A 25,560-nucleotide genomic window follows, 5' to 3' on the forward strand; every position below is an offset into this window, starting at 1 on the left:
GTGCTGGTGTTCACTCATGTTCTAAAAACTGAGAAGAAGAAACAAAGAAAAGGAAAAAGTGAAATGTGAATTAGAAGATAAGCTTTTGTATTAAAAATATATTATTGGTACCAAATCCATGATATGCAAAAGGTTGACTTCAAAACTATAACAGATAGTGATGAACTGGTAAGTTGAAACTAAACACAACATTCTTCCTTTAATTTATGATCTAATTTTTTACAGCTTTGAACCTTAACTCAAATCTTGAACATTGTGATATGGGCCCACAAACAAATATTTTCAATTGGGTCCAGTACCTTTTTTTCCACTAATTGTGGGCCCATTTCCATTAAAATTCTTTAGTCTCAGATATTTATTACCTCTTGCAGACAATAGATTGAGACATATTAATTGAAGCATTCTTTTTCAAACTTGCACCATTAGTTTAATCACCAACTATAATCTTTTTATTTGACATGTCGCGAAAAAATTATTATTTGCTCCTTCAACATCAATTGAATATTATCTATCAAGGTTTAAGTCACGAAAAAAAAAATATATATTTCGTCTATGGGATCAAGACTACCCAATAATAATATTTTTCTGAATCTGAGAGGAACATTTAAAATATTAGCCCGTATTTTTTTTTATTATGAGTCAACAAAGACCGAGAAATAATTTAGAATATTCCTTGTTAATATCTACCATAATGTTTTAGTTTGACTAATTCAGCAGCATCCAAGAATGAATTAGGTATATAGACAGCAAAGAACAACCTGCATCAACCATGGATAATTAACACAAAATATTTGGACTTTGTGATTTTATTTGAGCAAAACAGTGACTGTGATTGTGATTTACAGATATTTCAACTGTGTTGTATCTCTGCGACATCAAATTGATATTTCATTTCCACTGAATACAAAATGGCCACCATATGCAGTCAACTCTGGCACTTGTAGCAATAATGATCCTCCTGAGACATTGGAGATGCGCAAATGTAGCAGAAACACTGTCCACACCTTCAAACATAAACCAAAAGAGAGATTAGATCGATAGGTTGCTCATAACATCTACAAGATGGTCCGAGGATAGGATAATGATTTTAATGATTATTATATCTTTAAACAAGTATCAAAAAATTCTATAGCAAATAAGAAATAACTACAGAAGAACATTTTGCTTAGCATTTGTTTAGTTGCAATTTGAAGTCAACTTCAAATAAATTTAAAAGAAAATTAAACCTAAATTGTCATATATTGTCTGTCTCCCTTTGGAAGGAAAACCTCATGGCAAGGGATCATCAAATTATAAATTAAGTGAATTCCTTTTAGAGAAACAACAAGAAGCCTGAGAAAGTTGACGAGAAAAGCAAGAAACATGGTGAGCACTTCGATGCAGAAAAATGGTTTCTTAATGGTTTGGTTGCATTACCTGCACCTCATGAACCTACAGCCATCAATCCTCTCCACGGTGATCATGCAATTAGGGCACCTCTGCCACTTCTGCTTTGCTGCCAGCTCCCACAGCTGGAGATCGTCTCTCCCCCTCTCATCCTCCCCTAGCTTCTGGAACTCCCTGCAGTCCAATCCATGGTGCCATGGCTCCTTGCACTGAGCACAGAACAGCCTGTTGCAATGTGGGCACTCTGATGCTGTTATCACCTCCTCCTCCTCCTCCTCCTCATCATCACCACCACCACCAGCTTCCAGGAGAGCCGAGCAGTCCTTGAAAGGACAGTAAAACTTGGCCCTGATCGTCGACTGACACAGACTGTCGCACCATCGCTCGAAGGTGTCGCTTGGGAGCAAGTATTGGAAGCTTAATGGCTCCAAAACTCCAACTCTGCATCCCGGTTCGGGACAGCGTATGTTGGCTGCATCCTCATCGAGCTTCGCGGATATGTACATGCTCATGCAACCCAGGCAGAACTTGTGGGAGCAGAAATTGATGTCCACGAATTGGTGGAGAGGTTTGGATTCCATGCAGATGTTGCAGTAGGCCATGAGTTCAGACGGAGCCATTCGTGGGCAGATGTTGCTCCGTATGATCTCCTCATGGAATAGCATCTCTTGAAGCTGGAGCACCTCCGCCAACATCTCATCATCGCTCGTTCCAAACACTTCCTCCTCTTCCTCCTCCTCCTCCTCATCGATGACCGAGAAGTACGTATCATCATCATCATCATCATCATCATCATAATAGTCATTGCCATCGTGCCGATGTTTGGATTGACTCTCCCCCATTTCTTCCCCTAGAGATCGAAGCGATGGTGATTACCGAATCATGAAGACATACACACATATATAGTGATGCAATGGTAAGTTAAGAGGCAATTTAGTCGCTGAGACTTCTGACTTTTTGCTGCTTCAGAACTGCTTCCAATCAAGTTCCAAGCAATGCCGCCTGCTCCCGTTCATAAGATGACGGCGTCAAACGCCGTGTGTAGAACTGACATCAAGCAGAACATTCTCGTACTATGCATCATGAAGTCATCTCCATCCATCTATCAAAATCAAAGAACGAGTCTCTCGGATGGTGTACTTTCCCATGGCCAGCTGTTTTCTCCCTCGACAATTTGGTACGCTAAACAGATTGACTTGCTCATCTCTTCTTCCCCTACAAACAAATAATTAGTACAGTGGTAGCTGATGAAGGCTCTTCCAATCCCTTATTATTATTCCTTGATGCTGACAGAACGCAAAATTTAGGCCATGCAGACTCTATTCCAACTACTAATCGTGTAAACTACAGAAAACTTGAATCCATTAGCGATGACTACGGAAGACTGGTAGTTTTCTGCGACTAGGAAACTTGGCCCTGAAGCCAACCACTGTGCTGATGACTGGAAATGTCTCAGCTGATTCAGAACCAGAAGACATCGGAAGGCTGAGAAGATGAACATTGCTGATATGTCCGGAAACCCTTGTGCTGGATTGACTTGGTTTCGATCTACGTCACCAACAATTCCGCGTACCGACAGCTTCTTGTTTATTAGTTGTATAGCAGCAGCACAACATACGGAGACGGAGTCGATGAAGTGTGTGTGTGGGGATGAAGGAAAGGTGGAAACAAATGGTTGACTGTTTGTTGCAGGACGTAGTGCGCGTTGGATTGCGTCGCGCTCCTCTTACCATCCTGTCCCTTGCGTTGACTTTTCAGTTGCTGCTAGCCAAAGAAAACAGCGGCAGTTCCGCGGCTGCATACGCCTCCAAGGTCGAGTGAATCTAAAAGAAGCCGAAGAATGTCAACCCTCATGAAAGAGATCTCCGGAAATGATATGATTCTTGTGGCTATTGAAGGAAGATGCTTAACCATGCACATCAACCATTTCGTACGATTGGAAGCATCTGCCGAGAAACGCCCACAAGAGGCATCTCACCGACAAAGATATGCCACTCCTTAACGTGGTTGACTAAGGAACCATAACCTGTCTTTATCTCTCCCAATCCAATACCGTTTTCTTTGTTGGACTTGCAGATCTGAAAATTAGGGCTCAGCTGTTCTTATATACACCATGCTCTTAGAATTCCTCTACGATAAATGTAAAGACAATGACAAAATTATTTGGACCAAAAATAGCATATAAGAAGAAGATTTGTTTTTTTAACCTAATAATCTAAATCTTATGTTCATTATTTTCTGGTTGTGCATTTTATTTGTTCTCCTCTCCCATATTTACATCAATTAATTATCTTTCTTTTATCAAGTGTGGCATTAAGCTCTCTCATCCCCAACATTTTCATTTTCATTGAAGAGTTCAGCACAAGAGCTATCCACACTTTCACTTACACAAGTAAACCAAAGACATACTCTAATCATCTGTGAATCACATGTTATTAGTTTAGTCATATGATTCTGCAGAAATCAACTTTGCTCCAAAAACAAAAAAACTGAAAAGTCAACTACTCTTTCTGCTGACAGAGGTCACTGTTTGTTCCTCAGATACACATTCTACTCTCTAACTTGTGTGAATAGATAAAGCTTAAAGACTAAAGCTATTATATTAAGGGTTAAACTTTTTTCTTTGCCTACCTGAAATTATTATTCTCATGTGAGAGATTGAAAATTGTATTTACATGAAGAGGTAATCAAAGGTTAAAGAATTTTTGGATCCAGGAATGATTACAGGCGAATCTGAACAAATGGCAATGAGGTGCCACAACAGCTGAGAGCTGTTCATATTCCTTTTATGAGATGAACAACTATGTTTGCCTGCAGAGTGTATATATGCAGACAACACCAGAAGAAAACAGTCAGTGGAAGGAAGGTTTCAGGCTTTTCCGAAGGTCACCAGCAAGAAGACAAGGATAGCCAAGCAGACACAGAAGAACAGATGTCACTGAATAGTACAGTTCCCCCGTCGGTATAGTCTGCAGCTCTGAACTCTGCTCATCCACTTGTTCTTGCAGCTTCTGCATTACAACACCTTTCCTTCCTTTCCAATATCATTCCTGGATGAACTCTAGTTACTATTGATGGCATCTTGATTGCATCAGTTTGCCGAATAGATGATGCAGTGACAACTACAATTGCTGTTTGCTCTTCATTACATGAACTGGAGATTCAAAAGCACAGAACATAACATGGATGTTGATAGTGGTGATAAACTTGATGCCAATTCTCAGTTTTAGCACTCATATTTCCTAATAAATGATCTAATCATGATATCTTTCCTAAAGGAAGTCCTTGTTCTCAAACACTACAGCAAGAATCACTATATGAAACTTAAATAGCAAAAGAAATTAAACTTCCGTGGCGATTGTTTTGCCGAGGATCACATCTTTAAAATGTCAGCTACACCAGGAATATTCTCGCCTCAGAAGAAAACCTGCATTTAGGACATCTATGGGATTTCTCATCCACAGGACCTGCACATATGTAGCAGAATGTCTTCCTGCATCTGCAAGAGAATGAAGAGTTGTTTAATGCAAAACCTGAAACAAGCACTACATTAACATTGAAAGACTACTAGCTTTCACAAATAGCAACTATACAATCATTTCAAGGTTTCAGTCCCCTCACAACATCATTTTTAAGACACCAAAGTCATACAAGAGATCAAGTGAATCATACCATCTGAAGTTATCAACGAAAGTAAGACTGCCATGAGTAGTACAGAAAATGAAATAACAGAGAACTGACATAAAACATAACACAGGATTACCGACAGGATGAACAAGGGGAAATTAGTTGATTGAATTGCCGAAAACTAAGAGGCCGACTATGGTGTACATTTTGCCTTCCAAGCATGTTTCTTCATGCAATCATGAGCCGTTTTCAGAATGTGTTGCAAGAGAGATGGTCCACAATGCTCAAGTTAAGCTAAAAACTCAGTAATGTTGTTAAAATTTTCTAGATAATAGGTCCGGATTACTTACATGCTATAGACACAAATGTTACATATCAAGCCTATGTCTAGTACAAATATAGGTTATGCAGAACATCAGAATTGACTTGTTGAGTGCTGGTCTCCATCACCTGAATATTAGAAGATCATGAGATCCATTTTACTGGCTTTTAGAAACTTTTAGTGAAATAGTAGGATTCTAGAAGTTAATTCAATAAAGTCAAGGAATCTTTAGCTGAAGGAAAAGCAGATCAAGGGAAGCAACTATTAGGAGGCCAGTGAGTGAATGAATTCTTAGTTGGAAAACAAGCATCCATGTGTGTCAATTTTCTGAAACACCATATGTATTGTTAATTCGCCGATGCATTATGGCATTTATTTCCACTTGTACTTTTGGCTGTATGTTTCTTTCTAGCTCATGTCATGAAGCTTTAGTCCTAGTTCTAGTGTCCAGTCTCATGGAGAGTTCTTAAGCCCTACCTAAGAAAGGAATTAGGCAATATAATCAACATAAAGTGTAAGTAGATCACAAACTTTCACTTCACAATGTTAATTTTCTCATGTTCCTCTGCATCAAACCCAATCTACGGTGATGTCAAAGAGAAACAAGTAAGGAATCTTTGTAGAGGGAAGGCTAAGAGTTCAGTGAAGTCAAAGATATGAGGCAAACTAAATACCTAATTTTGTCATTGATGTTTTTGCCTTCAGATTTATACTGTATGCTTATTTAACAGTTGCTCATTGATAATTGTGTGGCAGAAAGATCAAGAATGGAACTCTATTCAATTTTAATTACAAGAAATTGGGTCCTTGAAAAACTAATTAAGCTCTTTCATTTTTCCATTGCAGTTTTTTGTAACATAAAACATCTCTCATCTGATCAATAGATTGCTTATTCTCCAGAGTACCTAACTATGCAATGTAGAGCAATAAAAAAAAATTCTTCTAGAGTTCCATCCTCATACATTGGCTGAATCATAGATAATATGAAGGCTCCCTAATGATCAACCAATTAGGTTTCTTCTTACTAGAGAAAGATCAGATTCTTCAAACTAGAAATTGGATGCCTAGTGAGAGAACAACCATGGTAATGCTGCTGTAGATGTTAGAAGAAAAAGTTGCAGAGAGAAAGAAAGGGCATCACCTGCACTTAATGTAATCGCAACCTGAGGTCCTTTCCACAAAGAATCCACAGCTGGGACACCTCTGCCACCTCTTCTTCGTTGCCAGCTTCATCAGATCTCTGCTCTTCTTATCCGGGCACAGCGTCTCGTAGTCCTTGCACGAGTAACCCGAATGCCAGGGCACTCTGCACTGCGCGCAGAACATCCTCATGCAGTGCGGGCACTTCGAGTGGTCGACTGCATCTCCTCCGTCGTCTATCAGCAGCGCCGAGCAATCGCCATACGGGCAGTAGAACTTGGCCGACCCGAGGATCCCTTCCTCGCACAGCCTGCAGCCCCAGCGATCGAACACCTTCGCCGGCAGTATCAGCCGACACATCTCGGGCTCCAGAAACCCGGTCTCGCAGTTGGGGTCAGGGCAGCCCACCCGCGCCTCGTTGGCCTCCACCTTCGATGCCACGTACTGGCTCACGCAGCAGGCGCAGTACGTGTGGGAGCAGCCCTTGATGGCCATGCATTCGAACGAGTACTTGTCTTCCATGCAGATGCTGCAGTGGGCGTCCGGCGCGGGCGGCGGGGGGTTGTTCGAAGATTGCCCCAACTCCAGTGCGATCAGTCTCGCCACCTCCTCATCGTCGTGGTCGTCCAGCTTGAAGCCCCGGAACCCATCGAGGTCGACGAGAGCAGGGAGGCCTTGGTACTCGAGGGACTCGGCGATCGCGATGTGGTAGAGGACCTCCTCGAGGTTTTGTGCGTCATCTCGGTGGTGAGAGTCACAACCGTCGTCGGCCACAGGAATCACGGAGCCATCGTCGCCGGAAGTTTGGATTAGATCAGCATCGCCGGGGAGGTGATGTCTGGCGTCTTCTTCTCGCTCGACGTTGTTGAGATGGTTCTGTAGATCATCCCCCGGGTGAGTGGCGACTCCACGTTCGGTGGCTGTGGCTTCTCCATCAACCGAAGGCATCACGGGGCCATCGTCGCCGGATGTTTGGATTAGATCAGCATCGCCGGGGAGGTGATGTCTGGCGTCTTCTTCTCGCTCGACGTTGTTGAGATGGTTCTGTAGATCATCCCCCGGGTGAGTGGCGGCTCCACGTTCGGTGGCTGTGGCTTCTCCATCAACCGAAGGCATCACGGGGCCATCGTCGTCGGATATATGGATCGAAGCAGCCCTGGGCGACTCGGCCAAGGCAACTCGGAGTTGGTCTCCGCAAGTGCTGCCTTCCGTTCTGCGTTGGGTGGGTGAGCGAGGCCCATCTGCATCGCATTTCACCTCGGTAAAGAAGCCTAAGCATCTGAATAGATAGCGGAAGATCGGCATTGGAGGACGCAGACAGCGTAGTCGTCGACAGAGACGAGGTGAGAGAGGAGGAGGAGGAGGGGTGGAGGGGTTTACGAGGTTTCTAAGGGAAGGATAGAAGCTTCCACATATATTGGAATCCTCGCTACACTAAATCTCTTTATCGGTATCTCATAATATCCAAATAAGATCTAAACTGACACAATGGATTTCCAACTCCCTTCGATTAATGCCTAATGTTATACGTCTCTTTAGGAAAAGAAGGAATAAACTACCACAGTAAATCCATCTGCAAATTAAATTATATGTATCAGTTGGAGAGACCTAAGAAGAAGAAAAGAAGGTGATAAGTGTTTTGAGGGTGGCGATAAATATGAAGCTCGAGAAAGGAAAACAGCTACGGCTGTTTTTGGAAGATAGATCAAAGTTGGGAAGCTATGCATGCATTCATAGTTAGATGAAGCCTTTTCTGCAGTCACTTCTGCAGGTAAAGGTGGTGAGTGGTTCAGATGTAGCACAGTTGTTGCGCATTTATCATGCAAATATCACCAGTAATCTTATTATGGCTTAGATGAAGGTCTTAATCAAATCAACAATATATATAAATTTTCTTTCTTTTTCTTCTCACTGTGCCCTCAATCTTCAAAAATATAGTATGAGGTTCATAATAATACAAATCAGTATCTAAAATATTACATCATGTGTTCAAAAAATTTATATATATTATTTATTCTCGTGTGTTCAAATCGGTTCGAACCGAACCGTTAAGGGTCGAACTGAACCAAACTAAAAAACTAATTTGATTCTATTAACTTCAAAATACTTTCAACCGAAACTAGTTTGGACTTATCCAATTGATTAATTGTTTTTTTTAATTTTAATTAATTTTAAAATTAGAATCTAAATCCAATTAGGCCGATATTTTCAAAAGTTTTTTGTTTGAATTGTCATCCTTAACATTTTCAAAAAGTTTCTATCTGGCTATTGATAAGGATTAATGTGAGGAAAAAAATGATAACATAAATAAAAATGTATAATTATACCATGCCTTTGAGGTTTTTATGTTGGTTTGAATCGATTAATCGAATTAAGGCAATGGACTTAATTTGATTGATATTGGACAATTCATATCGATTAATCGAATGGAAGAAAAGTATGCAAACTGATCTAACTTTTGTTATGGTTCAAGTTCAAGTTTGGTTTGAACACCCATACTCACCATGCTCTTAATCTTGAAAAATATTATAACATTCATAATAATCCAAACCATGATCATCCAAAAAATATTGATCATCATATGTTCTTAAATGGACAAGGATAATAAAATTTGTACCTAAAATAGTGGTTATTAACCTTGATAATGGGGTCCTCTGTAGTCAGTATTAACAGCCTTAATTCTATGAACGGCAAATGTTGCATTCAAGTGTTATGGTTATCCTTTATATCGTCAAACAAAATATTTACCCATACCATTAGATGTCATCGGATCACTATGTTTCGATCATACTGATACATAAAACATTGGCCAGGCCAAACCGATATAGTGCGATACAAGATGAGAACATAGCAAGCAAGCAACTTGCAACCATGATAAATTCAGGAGCTTGTATTTAGTTGACTGCCGGAAATGCGAGTCCCGGGTATTTAGTACAGAAAAGGTAGAGAAACTTTGATCTTAAGTTTATTCATTTAGGCAAATACAAGCAGAACATACACCAAAGACTTGAGAATTAGGGAAAAAGAATTGATGATTGTTTAGCTGCAACCATGTCTATATCGATATTTACATTGATTTGGACTTTGGGTTTCTATTCAGAGGAGCCCAGAAGAATTTGCCTACATATACTTTTGTCAGCCTATGGAAGATGATGTCGCTGCCGAATAATGCAAATTTTGCACCTCTCTCAATGAAGCTGGGATGAGTAAGGATGATGCTTCAACACAAAAACATGTCCACACCTTGCGGTTTCAACTTTCCAACCCATTTCACGCTTTCTATGGCATCATCAAGTCAGTGTGCAATCTCGGCGGAATGATCAGGACCGGGTGGGCATGGAGCAATTTAACTAGAACGTACAACACATCAATGGCATAAAGTCTCTCCGTAATTAACCCAACGGATAAAGCTGTCTGAAAATTCACCAAGGGTATCGTAGTTTCGAAGAGGATCATAAGTCATCTCCTTTTCCAAAGTTTGCTTTCCCTGCAACAAAGATAGTCACAAACTAAATTATACATAACTATAATTTAGCTAACAGTTCAATACAGTAACAAGTTCTATTAAATTATTTATATGCCAAAAATTGATTGATTCGAAAACCATGCTGCTGCAAAAGTAATGGCAAAGCTTTTGCTCAAGGGAGAAAGCATGAACATGCACATACAGATATATAACCATATGAAAATATGGTCAACTTTGTGCAAGTACCAACTAATCTTACAACTAAAAATGCATAGATGAATACAGAGACATACATGTACAATAAATAACTGCAAAATAGAGAAACATGAATACTCTATTGTGTATCATCTGTATAACTTCTAGTTTCTCGAAAAATGTAACATCAAATTTGATCCAAAGTATTGCAGAATGTTAGTTGAATGATTAGCCCCCTTGATGCTTCAGTGGAAGAACCCAAACAAAACAGTTTTTCCTGTTTTATGGTACTTGTAGATCAGGAACAACAGGTTGATCACTCAATCAGACAAGGTTCACAAGAGTCTTTGGTACATAGACAATATTCTTCCAAAGTGCTAGCAGCTCAATTCACAGAATATAATGTATATATGCTTTATTTCTTCTTTTTTCTTAGAACAGCTGAAGATGGACTAGAATATGACGAATCACAAAGTAATATAGCTCTGTTTATATGTATGCATATTTCTATATTAGTAAATCTATCAACAAAACTAACTTGGTTTCGCAATTACACTCCATATAAATAAATAAATTTCCACATGTAAGATCATCATCTGTCAATATTATGTAATCTGAATATTTCTACAATCAAATTCCATTAGATGCATGCATAATTATGTAATAAAACCCATTCTGGAATAAAAACATTTTAAAGTTTGCCTGACATTTGCATCTGCAGGGACTAACAGTTCTGTGATATTATTCCATTCAATTTCTGAGGACTAAGTATTTTAACTTAAGAGGAACCAAATTGATAAAGAAAAGTAAAGAAGTAATTCATTTCAGTATTGAAAAATGTTCAATTCGTCAATGAAGTTCTGACTGGAAAAAAAATACTAAGGTCATGAGAACAAGCATACTGACCTTAGTGCCAGATCCATTTTCACTTAGAGGTGGGGTTGCCTCAGCATTTATGCCATTAACATTTTCAGTAGAAAAATTCTCGAGTGGGGAGTTCAACCTGCAGCAACATACATTTTTATTTATTTTAATATCTCAGAATTTTAGGTTAAATATTTGCACAGAAAGAGATTATTTGAAACTGTTCTATTGGACACAACATCTGATCCAGATAACTACATGGGCCTAAACAAACAAAAGTTTGATTTAGCAATTCATTCTACTGAGTTTAAATGCTCGTTGACCAAACGAGGCTCAATTTAAAAAAAAAAAAAAACACTATTGGTGCCACAGAAATTTGCTCAGACAGCTTAACCTTAAGTGGATCAGAGAGGCCAAAGAATTAAAAGAGAACTGACTTTGCACTTGGTCTTCATTGTTAACATTCAGCACAAACAGATTATTTTTCAGTCTGCACTGACAAGAACAACTTTAAGATGATCAAGATGGGCAACAGTCCGCAGAATGGAACAAGTGATCTTGAAGAGATGGGGAGGTTAGTAGTAGTAAGCAACTCAAGATAAATTCTGAATTTCCTTGAACCCAGAAAGTACCATATGTGCAAAAGTAGAGATCAAGATGGAATCCAATCTATATTATTCTTGTGATATTAATAGAAACTCAAACCTGATATTCATATAATTATCGACAAAGATTCTTCTGCAACATGTATCTATAGGGTCACTCAAGTGACCAAACATTGGTATTGCATGAACAGACTATGGAGAATCAGACATCCAAATAAGCATGAGAGACACATGGAGTCCAGAAAATCAAAAGAACAAGACCTAGCAGATGAACATCATAGCAGTACTACAACTAAAGGATTACCTATCGCAAATTTCTTCATCACATGAATTACCAGATGATGACAGCCAATCAAGAACCAGAAAATTCGAATCCCCGTGTTCATAGACAAAAGTGTGCTCACTATCTGCAAAAAGTTGCCTTCCAGACATCATGGGAGTGTACCTAAAGAAGATAGGTAAAGAAAGTTAGACTACTTATGATAATGAACAAATTATCAAGAAATCCCTTTCCGAAGTGCATCAGGCAGGAGCATCACAAGCCATTGATCAGTGCATGAAATTAATGAAGCAATATAGCTAAACCATACTGTGCTAGATCATAGAAAATCAAAACTTTACTCAAAGACCAGTAAGGTGAAAAAATGAGTTCATCTTCTTCCAGCAACAAAAGTTACACAAGAATACAAGTGTGTGTAGTCTTCTAGTTGTAAGGTTTAGGCAATTAAATATGAAAAATGCTTTAGATTTATTTCTACTGCTGTCTAGATGCAAGTTTTCTTTTAAAAAGATGACGAACTTTTAAATTATGCCCAGAAAATAAGAAAAAAGTCAGAATTTAATTTTTTATCCAATGAGACTGCAAACTGAAGCAACTGACCTGGAATATGATATATCACTTTCACAAGTTGAAATTTCTGGTGTTGAATCAGAAAGATTCTTTTGATGCTCCTGTTGATTTCTTCCAGATAATGTTGAGGTTTCTCTCTGACCAACAGGATGGCCGGAGAAAGGCATATTGCTTTCACAAAGAATGTTGCCATCTGATAAGGATCTTTTGATAAATGACCTGAAAATATATGAATATCAACTAAAATAACACATACATATTTAAATTCTAGACTATGTTATAGATTCAAAGGCCTGATGACGTAATTCATGCTGTCAAGGACATCAAACACTGGAAGAATATCATCCAAAGAAAAATTGTGGGTCTTGATCTTGCTTTGCTCCTAAAGGCCTTAATTTTGGAGACAACAAACATCTAGGTAAATCATAGAAAGGCACCTAGATTTTACAGTATTCTGGCGAACTGTCCCCATAGACTAACTTGCACAAATTGTTTTGAGTTCTAACTTCTTTAGGCTGTAGGAGATCTTCATCGTAACTGAAACATTCAAATGGACTTCCCTTGCATTTTTCATACATTTAAAAATGAACTTTATTGGTTCATTCACAGTACCAAGATCTTTTCTTGTATCCTGTAGAACTAACTTTATTTACTTAAAAAAGATATTGGACCTGATAGCAGCATTTGAAGATCATAAAGGAATAATAGATCGTGCAATTACAAGAATTTTAGACGAGGAAAAGAAGTACATAGAAAGATTAATCTCACTGAGGGGAAAAGAAGACAGCAAAAGAAAAGATGTGAAGGCAAGCCTTTCTAATCATGGCTTGACAAGGAAGCTGAAGATGTTGTTTATCAAGCACAAAAAATACTCAAAAATATACCTGGAATATTCGTCAACAAAACCATGAACACTTTTCCCCACATTACAATGCTGATCAGAGTCCAGCTCCCATATTGCTGGTTTCCCTTGTTGAGGATGGAAATGGCCTAGAAATCTGCATTTTACAAGGCCGATTAGTTGAGAAGGGAAGTTTAGTGGAGATCGCAAAAAACTGAAACTCAGTTTTGATAATTTAAGGTAATATGTTTCAGAGAAAATGAATGAAAATCACTGCTTTCAACATACAAATTTATTGCAGCCTGCTTTTCAGCATCCATATAGGCATTGCTGTAGTATCTTTGAAGTGTTCTAAAGAACTCTTGAGATTGTACTGCTGCTTTCCAAAGGCCTCTTCTTTCAGAGAATATCTATCGAGTATCACAGAGCAAATGACAAACCCATAAGTAGATCAAGATGCCCTTCACATGTGAAAAATAATAATACGAAGAACAAAGCACTTATTATCTTAATTCTTAAGTACACTAGAAGAAAACAAGTAATAACCAAATTTGGAACTACAGTTGGTCTAGAATTCTAAGACAAAAGAAGTTGCTCATATTCATAAAAGTTTATTAACAGCCATTCTAGGCCATGTAGAAGTTTTTCACTAAGACCCACACAGAAGGGCAAATCAGTAAATAAAGTAGTCAAGAAAAACTGTATCTGCAAACACACTGGAAATTACACCACTTTGATTAAAATTAAAACAGTTCAACTTCTTATTAACTTCATTATGAAATGATGAGTAGAAAGTTCAAATCAGTTCTTGAAGTTGAAAATGATACAGAATTTTCTAAAAATCAGAATAATCAAACTATTGATGTAACTTATCATATATGTTTGCTTTTCAGATTTAAATAACGGTGTATAGATGGATAAACACACAAATATTTGTATTTCTATGTAGTATACAAGTTAGATTTACCGAATCATGCATTGATGATTAAAGCCATTCTCTTGTATCAGTTTTGATGTGCAACAAAATCAAAGATCAGTTGGTTTCATTAAATCCATTTTAATGACTTGGAAGGATCCAAATCTGTCGAAGTTTAGTTTCTTGGTAACTCAAATGCTTGGGTCGAGATTTATAAGTCTTGTTTTCAAGTGACATAACATGCAGCATGTTTTATCATGAAAACTCTACTAAAATCACCTATTATATTTTCATTACCAAATTCCATTTAACAAGAAAGAGAAGCTTGGATTTATATATGAGCCCTAGCAGAAGCAAAGAATTGGAACTTGAACCATAGGGTATCACAATCTATTTCAACAGAACGAGATCAGATAACCTTCTTCACAAGTGAGCTCTGTGTTTTATATGCAATTTAGGAAAATATTCTCCAAATAAGTACTTATCCTTAAAGCAAAATATTTAATCTCAACAACAATTAAGCAAATGGTTCTTACAGAACCCAATGTTCAACCATTTTATCACCTATCATTCTTTTCAAACCTTAGAGAATGGCGCTTCCAGAGAACCCAATTATTGATCTCATGACCTTTATTATTTAGATAAATGCTAACTAGTTGGGAATAAAGTGTCGATTTAAAAGTTGAAACAGATAGCTTTACTGAATGTTTCATCAACTTTATGGAAAACAATATTTGGATGTCAGACAAAGCAAACAATATTTCCCATCGACCAACTATGACAACAGACCACATAACACTAAAACCAAAATTATTAAGTTCACATTCTGCAATTTCAGAAAAAAAAACATACTGGGTTTCTCCAAAAATTAAGATTTGTTCAGATTGACTAGTTATTCTGGGTATAAATTCTCCAGTTGAAAAAGTATGGCCATGATATCTTTATTGTTAAATGTTCATATGCGTGTGAATTACAGATGTGTGTAGAAAGCTAGCATGCCAAAAAAGTTGAAAAGTGTAACAGTTTTTAAACTTAAATCCTAACTTGCAAACATATAAAAGGACTTGGAAAAGCTCCAACTATTATAGCATATACACATTCAATGTAAAGATTGTGCTGTTTCTACAAATAAAAGAACATGTACTGGCAAATCTAGTAAAGCACAATGCTTTATATACATCACCTAAAACGCTGATGTTCTATTTTCCTTTAATGAAGCTCTAAAATAATTTAGAACTTGTGACTCCAAATGTACATAGAAGGAAAAGGTTAAAACAAATTTATGATATTAAAGCAAATAAAAAATGGTCTTCCAAGTGATATGAAATGAGAAACAATAACTACCATCCACAAGTATACCTTGTTATGAGCAGCAGAACCACCATATTGTAGAGCAAGTGTGTCACCCATTTTCTCATAAAAGCTCATCAAATCATCAGCCAAAGGGGCATCTAAATCAATCCTTGGTATACGTATTAGGCCTAAAGCATGAAGCTGATGCCCAAGAGCAGCTAAACCGTGTGCATATTGAGCGACATTAGTGCGATCTAAACAGTCTATACAATTTGTGCGCAGGACTCCTTTCTGAAATCTAATTGATTTAGTCAGACAAATTCCACGGTTGCTATCTTCATTTTCTGCCGTTCTCTGCTCAGATATAGCATGGTTCACCATGTTATCCTCTTGAGAACCATCTCCAACAGTTTTTTCTTCTTGAGAACTATCTTCCATCATGTTATCTTCTTGGAAACCATCTCCGTGGATAATATCACCATCTGTGTTGTTGTCATTGTTGCTGTTGTCGTTGTTATCAAGATAACTAGATGACCAGGGATCAACATTGTCCTTCCTATGGGACAGCAGCAGCAACAATAGTTAAAAAAAGAAACATATCCAGGGTCAAGGATCAAGGTGCATGTTGTGCTAGGAATTTACATGGAAGGCAACATGATAAAAAAAAAGGGTGAATTCTGCATGTTGTATCATTTATAGAATCCAGATATGCAGCTGTTCCAGATTATGGCATGATACATGTGATACGCATAGAGCCTGAGACATACCACACTGATACCTTTTTGGCACAGCCACACTACACAACTTAATCTTTGGGTAGGTATATTTCTTCATTGATAAACATTATGATCATGTTAAAGAATGCCCAGAGAGTACGTGACAATAACAAATGGTTTGTTTACTCTAATTACATCTAGTACGAAACATAGTTATGAGTTTTTAGGCATTTCTGTGAAACGAAGAGAAGTACTAAATCAGTTTCTAACCTGAAATGAACCACCCAAATCTATACCTAAATTTTTGGAAGTCTCCAAAAGAGTTTGTCTGGTTTCATCACAGAATTAGAAGGTGAAAAGAAAAAAATCTCACCAACTACCTACAGCGTGATAGTTTAGAGATACGATTATAAGACGACTTTGTTCAAACTTCAAATGACGGCATTTTATTTGATGAGTTTCATCAAGGATTTAAATAATGATACAAACCACAATGTCTGACCAGTGTACCTCAGTACATGGTTCGTTTTACCGGTCCATACCTGTATATTGATCAACCATCGGTATGATACATACCGACATACCGACATATGATACAGTGGGATATACTGACAGACTGGGTGTACCGCTCAAACCAATCCCTTGTTGGATCAGTACATACCACCCGTACCAGGCAGCATACCATGGTACGACAAACCTTGCCTCTGTATACTACCAAGAATATTAGAAAAACACAAAGATGTGCCAGTATATGTCAGTATAATCAGTAAAATTGTCCTACGAGTTTGGCCTTGAACTAGTACAATACAATCAGTACAATAATATCACTGTTTAGATTCATGATTATCATAACATGTACCAAGTTCCTTTTGAATCAAACATTATCCATGTCAATCAAAAAATGTCTTGCCCATGTTATAGAACAAATCTAATAAAGGAAAGCATGAGTTCCTTTGTGTAAATGTATTTAAAACTAAGAGAATTAGACACTCATTCAAACTTGTGGTAACATATTCAAATGGGGATTCTGTTCAGAGCACAGAGAGTTTTACATTGCTGTTTGCCAAATGGGCATGAGGTTGAATGTTTGAAAAGCCATTTACAACTTCAAAAAAAAATCATCCACTGCTAGAAAAGGTTGTTGGATCCTTAAATTTCTAAAAGACTTTACTAGAACCACTTTTGACAAGTATTGCTTTCATTGCCAAGATAAGATGGTTTTTCTATCACATTTGCCAAATGGGCATGAGGTTGAATGCTTGAAAAGCCGTTTACAACTTCAAAAAAAGCCATCCACTGCTAGAAAAGGTCGTTGGATCCTTAAATTTCTAAAAGACTTTACTAGGACCACTTTTGACAAGTATTGCTTTCATTGCCAAGATAAGATGGTTTTTCAATCATTATAGTAATCAATAGAGTCCTTGTGCTTAGATAGCCAAGAATCTGATAACAAATTCATTAATGAAAGGTTTTAAATTTCAATCTAGTGGCATAGAGACTGAGCTCCAAGTGCTTACCAACTAAGATTTACATTGTAAACAAAAAGAGTATAGTTTGATCTGTAAGTGGGCTATGGCATCTGGCAGTAGCTTAACATACAATTTGCAGAAGTTTAACATAAGGGTTTTCCTGTAAAAGTTTAGGCCCCAATTCTGCTAACTGGTTCTGGAAGAAGCATATTTAACGTGATACTTGCGTTTGGTTCAAGATCTTTACATCCTTGTCTAATATGCTGGATTACCATACGAAATAATGATTGTGCAGTCTTAGAAGAAGTCAAAGACAGCATCAGCTGCTCCAGGATCAGAGAGATTGACAACAGAGACTCCATCTCAAGACTGAATATGAGTGCTATTAGTCGAACCTGTTAATCTACTTTTGCATGAATGAATGGCACAGCCTTCCAACAAACCATTTTTATCACACCGAAAGCAAATAAGAGTATAACATCTTGAGATCTACTCCAAAAGTGTCTGTTAAAAGCCACTACTTCTTTTCTTAAGCATCAAAAATACTCGATACATCTGCTTCTCATCAAAAGTCAACATGAAAAACTTCTTGAGGGTGCATAAACCATCTCATAATTTAACAAAGGTCTCATGGCTGATATAAACATTTATACTGCAGATATGCTTTGGAAACATATCCATAAACATTACCTTCCTGAATAAATCTAAAAGGGCAGAATAAACACAAAATATTGGTAACAGTAGACCTAGAGCAAGAGGTCCACTGGATTGGATTCTGAAGATGTGAACTGCCACCTGAATCAGAATATAACCAGGTAATTTGTATATCTTATCTTGGTGGAGACGGAGAGAAAGTAATATTCCAGAAACCTAAAATTTAATATACCAGTTCCACATTATAAAAATCACTTCCTAATTGCGCTTATGTGAATAAAAGATCCAGCATAAAATCAACCTTTTATAGAAGAAAGATTGAGAAAAGCTTGGAACACCCAAGGATCACACCGAGGGAAAGATATGTAACAGGTGCAGTATTTTAAAGCAGGAAATGAAAAGTATAAAATTCTTACAAAATGACAGGTTCTCTTAAAGCACCATCAAACTCTAAAGCTGGTGTAACTTCACAATGGAAGAAGCCAGTTAGATTCAGTGCATAGGCTGCAACTTTTCCCAGCAAAGTAAGCACACCTTTAGCCTTACTGCAATAAAAATTCTTGAATTAGAACACCGTCACAAAAAATATTGCAGTTTCAAATTAGAGAAATGACAAGGAGCCTCTGTCACAAGGGGGAAGTTACCTTCGAGAATGTTTATGGAGATCCCAATGCAGGAACATTAAACGATTTTCGCTTGGTACATCTTTATTCAGAAATTCAATGGCATTAGCAAATTCGACACGAAGAATAGATTCTCGAGGTTTCTTCTCTTCTGACTGTTGAAACAAAAAAAAGAACCATACAAAGATAGTGGTAGAAGTGACCATTATATCCAATTTATAGTGTAAAGCTATTAAAATGAGCAAATTTTCTGTCTATATTTCATACAGAAAAGAAACTCTTGAAAGCTCTTAATATGGAGCATACCTTAATCAAGTTTAAAATGATTATAGGGTTCCCATATCTTTTTACAAGATTTTCAAAATGAAGTTGGGTGGCTTCATAATCTTTATCCTTTCTATGCACTGCAAAAAGGGGAAGAGAAAATAAAACAGTGAAAAACATTATGTGTAGTTGTGTTCAACATGCTGCAGCAAGTTTGAAGCTTACAGACAATATCAGGCTTAAGATTTAGCTTTGAAGTTTCCTGTGACCAAAACAGTGGTATGGAACCCCTATTCTGAACAACAGAACAAATATGTGTTGGAGTCCCTCCAGGAATTTCTTCAAAAACAATTTGTTCTGTCTCGACATCATTTGCGACTCTTCCCTTCTCATTAACACCACGCTTCAAATATCTGATCAATAAGAGCCAGAACAACAATAGAAAAATAGAGGGAAAAAAGATGAACATCATAGTCATAAAATTTAATCTTCACATATCATAATATGCGAAGTACTGAGCATCAATCATCTTTACTCTCATCACCAGGGTTATACTTGGTCAAACCATTACAAACATGGTAAATAAAGAAAAGGACAGAAATATATAACAACCTAGTGCCAGCATAATGACGTGACCGCCTAGCGATGAGTGTCAATTTAAAAATCTTCCCAGATACTGAAAGTTTTGCCTGAATAAAGAAAACAAAAACCATCACTGCTCCATTATCTGATGTGTTGAGTAATATCAAGGTCAATGTCAAAGAACAAGTGAATGGAAATAATGACTTATAAGTTCTTAGCCAACTTTTGAAAAAAAATTTTGATGCTCAAGAATTTAAATGATACTTTTAACTTAGAGAAAATGTTAGAATTCATAACCTACAGTTAGAAAAATTATCAATGAGCCTTTTCATGAAAACTTGGACAACCAAAATGACAAATATGCTGAATAAAGTAAATCAGAGGCAAAGTTCCAATAGAATATTAACTGCCAAACATTAGCATCCCTAATCATAGTCAGAAGATTTAGGAAATGTATTTAAAACCTGAAAATTATCAAAAAGAAAATCCTACCAATCTTACTATCTTCTTTACATTTTTTATGTATTAAGTTACTAAAAGCAGATTGTTCCTAGTAAATAAGTCAGAATATTTACTATATCATATAAATGTCAAACCTTGTGATATTACAATATTCCTTACTCCAAAAATTTTTATCTATGCCATCTTATATCCTTTTTTTTTAGTGATATGAAGTATTGGCACATCCATGTCATGTTATATAAATAGTGTCGGGAGAGTCATCAAATCAAGGTTCATCGTACCGCAATATACCACCTGATATGGGTGGTATGTACCATTTCGATAAGGGAATGGTACGGGCGGTATACATCGATTTGTTGGGACATCTCACATACCATGTGTCGATACATCAGTTCGGTTCAGTACCTACCATACCAATGCCTGATCGATATACCGGTATGAACTATTAAGATGAACCATGCATCAAACTACTAAGAATCAAGTTGTAAGTAGTTTCAAAGTCTTTTTAGACACTTTATATAAATATGAGATTTACTATATTAAAAAAGCCTTTATCTTGAAGAATCTTGTATCCCTAGAAAAGATACTTTTTGATATAATTGTAATGGTATTGATTTTTACGAAAAGTTTAAAGAAGGTGGGTCTCTTTTTTCCTGATAGTTTGACTTCATTGTAGTGTGTGGGACATATTCAGTGTGAGACATATTTCTAGGTGTGACTCCAAGGAAACAAAGCATGTTTGTAGTACCAGCTTCGGCATTAGTTACAGAATGGAAGTACATATACAGAGGTCAGCCTATAGGACCTTAATCAGACCAGAACAAGCATTATTTTTCTCTTCATCTAAAGTTCACTCCAATAAGAATGATTACTTATATAAGAAAATAAACGTGGATTGGAGAATAAATTTGTAATTCAAAGTGAGAAAAATTCGATGATGTATACAACTTGAGCTCTTAAGTCTTATCTATCCCGAGTAATAGGGATTTGATGAATCCCTGGTTGTAAGAGCAAATAGACATCCTCCATCAATATAGTAAGCCGGAGATCTGACTTCAATATGCAACATATACATGAATCAGATATATGACTGCTTAATAACTCATAGCATTTGATGGGAGCTGAGGTCCTGCACTTCTTCCTCCATATGCATTATCCCTTCAGTTGGTACCTTACCGACTTTCAAATGTTGAGCTAATTTTTCTTGTTCTGCTTCATTGATTAACACTTCTTCACAGAATTTTGTGATTTAGGTATCATGAACCATACGGTTCTGTGAAGAATTTTTTAAAATAATACACATGTGCCAGCCTTGACTATAATTTATAGATACAAGTTATTGTCGCAACTATCAAATTATATACTGATCTAAAGTTGTTGAGAAATTGGAAGCTAATGCCAATTGAACAGGTTGTATCATGGTCAAAGTCATTTGAACATGTTGTATCTAGTGAAGGACGAAACTTGACAACAAAATGAAATCAAATTAACATGGTTCTTCTTTTTAGGTATCTTCCAAAATGTTAGCAGACACCGTCAATACTTATTAGATTGAGGTAAGTTGTGGATATATTCTATAGTGTTTGGCACCAATGAAATCTACAGTTATACATCGTATAGAATTCCAGATATGAGTTATAGGTATGTTAAGATTTTCAAATATATATCCCTAATTGTATAGATAACTGAGGATGGGTTTTTGATTTCGTGTTGAGCAACACAGGAACCAAATATTTTCAGAGATTGTGATAACCCACCGAGATATAATAACCGTGACCTTATAGTTCAATATGATTCACAAAGTAAACATCATAAGAAAAATAGAAAACACTTCCAACCAGAGCTGAAAGCCATATGAATTTATTCAAGGCGACCACGCATTAGAAATAGTTACTCGTGGTAATAGGAGAACCTGTATGCTGGAGAAAGAATTTTAGTTCTAAAAGTAAAAACATCTTACCTGCTTGAAAAAACCATATACTAAGGCAACTGTCCATAGAGTATTTTTAAGTTGATTACGGATTCCACGTGTCAAAAACTCATTCCAGACAAACATGGACTCATACAACACTTCTCCTTTTTGACTGTCAGATATGTTCTTTTGGAGGCTTCTCATAACATGGTATGAGTAGCTGAAAAAGAAGTCTTTTGTAAGATCTACTGTACACAATAGCTTCTTGTATCTGCACCATCATTAAGGCAAAAACTTTTTATTTAAGGTTATATTCTGACAATATACAGATGTAGAATCATGATGCAACAATAATACATGACATACTACAAGATGACAGAATAAAACCTGGTTTATTATAAATTTTAATATATAGCAACATAGAAAAAATGCATGAAGGTGAACTAGTAATTTAGACATAACAGTCTGCCACTTAAAGCCGCAGAGAAACACGTGACATGGAGAGAAATTCTACTAAATGAGCAGTTGTTCAGATTGGAAAATAATGCCCTCTCATAACCAAAGATTATTAAATACTTTAAGAGAAGAATTCATAAATGAATAGAAAGCATATGCCTATATGTTACTGTTTTTTATGCATACCCTCCATTCTCCAATAGTAATACAACTATAAATTAGAAGCTTAATTCTAAATCATTGTTTTGAGTCAAATAACAAATGTCGAGTTAACCCACAAACTCAAAATGACAAAGAGCTATAGTATCATGTTACAAACATAATAAAGAACAAACCTGTTTTCATTCTTAGAATAAGCCATATTAGAGTGGATGGCCGAATTTGGAAGTGCAATCATCTCACTTTTTGTGACAGCAAAGATAGCATGGCCATATATGATGCCAATTTGCCGCCTTTTAGTAATAAGCAACATATAATAGGGGCCCAAGAACCTAACAAACCCTGAAGTGATAATATATCTTATCAATGAAAAGTTTTGAGATATGACAACTAAAATACTGCAAATAAGCAACACAGAAAATGAGCTGATAGTCAACTAACCAACAATGCCATAACAGTTGGTGACAAATTTTAGTCCACCAGTCAACCTGTTTCCTTCATCAATTCGCTTCAACAACTCATTGCATTCGCTTTCTGTGTATGTTGTGGCATCCTCACGGATGTTAAGCTCTGAAGCATCTGATCTGTCAATCTTCAACACTCTCCATAGTGTTCTACTCTTGTCTCTTCCAATCATATAAAATTTCTACAATGTAACACAAAAATAAAACAGTAACCATCTTTGTCATAATGAATAAGAAAGCAATCAACAAAGCAAATGAAAGACTAGCAGTAGAAAAGTATAAACTTCAATGACTCAGATTGCCTCTGAGATCATAGGGATTAGTACGGGCATTGTCCCAAAATGGTGAATAATTATTTAATTACCAAGTAGTTTTAGAAATTGTTCATTATAAAAGAAAAGTTTTACTTTGTGTTTGAGAAGTTAGAATTATTCTCGTTGAAAATGTGGCATCCAAAAAATCACTAACAATATATTTTAAACTCCACAAATATTGCACAAATGTGACTAATAAGGTGATGTATACGATGGACAAGTAACTTTTGTAATGCGTAGTACACCAGAAAGATGTTCTCTACAAACAAATCACTGAGAAAAGTTTTAAGAACACGTAGCAGTTTGTCTTCCTATCAATAATAACCATGACTCAGACTCGCATGAAAAACTCAATTTGTTGTCTTCAATTAATCAAGAAAAGGCTCCGTATTTTAGCTTCGGAACAGAGCATGGGATTAAAGATAAGCAAATCGTATACGCCAGAGAAGGAACTCTAAGATATTCAAAAAGAAAACAAAAGAGGCACCAAAGCACAACTTTGGAAGCTTTAGCACATACAGGATCAAAAGTAGCAGAGAACCAACGAATCAAAAGTGGGAGCTAAGAGATAAGCCACTTTTGATTTTGGCAACGAAACAGATGGAATTTTAGCAAGCTCCTTACCGATCGTGTCTCGTAGAGCCTAAATTTATGGAGGTAGGAGCTCGAGGCGTCGGGGTTGCCCGCGATCCGGGCCTCCGCACCGTCCTGTACCGCCATCCCGTTCCGGATCGCGAGACCCGGGGTCGGACCAGATCACTCGAGCATTCCAAACCCGGCAGATCACCAAGCAACTCGCCACCGGATCTCCAGATCCTCCCACCGATTCAATAACCACAGCTTCTCTTAGCTCCTCCCCCTCGCCTCTCCTGCGCCAGAAGCCGCCTCCGTCCTCGGACACGGGGCACCGACAAGAAGACGAAATGTAGGGAAACCAGCTCGAAAATGATCAAGAAAGAGGGAATGTTTCGTTCTTTAGAGGCAAAGATGGAATCTTTCGAGCTGGAAACGAAACTGGAGGCGGAAAACAGCCAAAAAAAGGGATGGAATTTACACGTTTTCTCGCTGGATTCTGGTGAGATTGGGAGGATGGTGGCTGAAGAGGGACGTCGTCGGAGATCGTGAGGGCGAGGCAAAGCGAAACCACGAAGGCGCCTTCAATCCACAATAACCCAATTGATTTCGAGAAAGAGAAAATCCAAATCTTAACAGAGAGAGAGAGAGAGAGAGAGAGAGATTATTGCGTTATTTCCATTTCATGCTTCCTTTAATCTCTCTGTGTTTCTGTTCTTCTCTATAGACACGTGATCAGATTTCGATCGAGATCAAGGCTTTTTCGACTTCTTCAAAAGCACTCATCGTCGTACCTCTTTTAGACTGAAAGGGACCCACATAAATTCTCGAATAATAATACGGGGCTTATGGGGGGTACACGTAAAACAGGTAACAACGTAGGCACGTTGCCATGATGGGAAACGCGTCGGGCCTAATCGGTCAAGCTCAACTCGGCGTAGACTCACCTCCCGCGCGGACTTGCGTCCCACGACGACCAAACTAGCGGGTCAAACCGAAACGAGTCGTTTTCTCCATCGTTCTGTGGAATGTTCGGCGGGGTTCACAAGTCATCGAATCCGAGTGAACGACGAGTCGATGCGGCCGGCCGCATCGACTCGTACTCGGAATTCAAAGGCAAAAAAGCAAGAGACACGCCACCCCCCAAACGAGTGGTGGACTCGGCCTCCTCCCGCACGCGGCGCTGGGTCGACTCGGGCCGAGCGGCTGCAACGTGTCCCTGCCCTGGACTTGTCGTGCCCGACTCAATCAATCATTGGGGAGGCAATCTAAGACAAGAAGTTGGCGTTGAACGCCCCGAGTCTTGGAATCTATTCTTCCCAAGTTTGTAATGGTTGCGTGATCATTACATTTGTTACTTGTGAGCTCAATATCTCGTTTATTTTCGTATTATATTTAGAGCCCAAT

At 37.5% G+C, this 25,560-nt stretch overlaps 3 protein-coding genes across 4 annotated transcripts; all 3 read right to left on the reverse strand.

Annotated features, from left to right (window-relative positions):
• Positions 1 to 806: 806 nt before the first annotated feature.
• On the reverse strand, positions 807 to 3,490 carry LOC135606407 (uncharacterized). Its single transcript, XM_065097427.1, has 2 exons — positions 1,417 to 3,490; positions 807 to 1,004 (listed from the first exon to the last, which is right to left on the reverse strand). Exons 1-2 carry the CDS (start codon positions 2,226 to 2,228, stop codon positions 926 to 928), a joined length of 891 nt encoding a protein of 296 aa, XP_064953499.1. The 5' UTR covers positions 2,229 to 3,490; the 3' UTR covers positions 807 to 925.
• Positions 3,491 to 6,472: 2,982 nt separating this feature from the next.
• On the reverse strand, positions 6,473 to 7,591 carry LOC103978030 (uncharacterized). Its single transcript, XM_009393734.3, has one exon. The coding sequence runs from the start codon at positions 7,589 to 7,591 to the stop codon at positions 6,473 to 6,475; it is 1,119 nt and encodes a 372-aa protein (XP_009392009.3).
• A 1,827-nt stretch (positions 7,592 to 9,418) lies between these two features.
• On the reverse strand, positions 9,419 to 24,811 carry LOC103977434 (phosphoinositide phosphatase SAC2). 2 transcript variants are annotated; one of them, XM_009392938.3, is made up of 16 exons: positions 24,205 to 24,811; positions 23,244 to 23,448; positions 22,979 to 23,144; positions 22,236 to 22,458; positions 19,844 to 19,920; positions 19,457 to 19,644; positions 19,274 to 19,371; positions 18,989 to 19,122; positions 18,761 to 18,889; positions 15,572 to 16,061; positions 13,585 to 13,706; positions 13,340 to 13,453; positions 12,486 to 12,659; positions 11,910 to 12,050; positions 11,043 to 11,139; positions 9,419 to 9,962 (listed from the first exon to the last, which is right to left on the reverse strand). In XM_009392938.3, the coding sequence occupies exons 1-16, from the start codon at positions 24,298 to 24,300 to the stop codon at positions 9,843 to 9,845; spliced, it is 2,574 nt and encodes an 857-aa protein (XP_009391213.2). In that variant the 5' UTR covers positions 24,301 to 24,811; the 3' UTR covers positions 9,419 to 9,842. The 2 variants fall into 2 exon arrangements, with proteins under 2 accessions (XP_009391213.2, XP_009391211.2); XM_009392936.3 differs by having other exon boundaries at positions 12,486 to 12,674.
• Between the last annotated feature and the right edge of the window lie 749 nt (positions 24,812 to 25,560).

The sequence above is a fragment of the Musa acuminata genome, chromosome BXJ2-3, assembly GCF_036884655.1.
Source record: "Musa acuminata AAA Group cultivar baxijiao chromosome BXJ2-3, Cavendish_Baxijiao_AAA, whole genome shotgun sequence".
Lineage (NCBI taxonomy): Eukaryota > Viridiplantae > Streptophyta > Magnoliopsida > Zingiberales > Musaceae > Musa > Musa acuminata.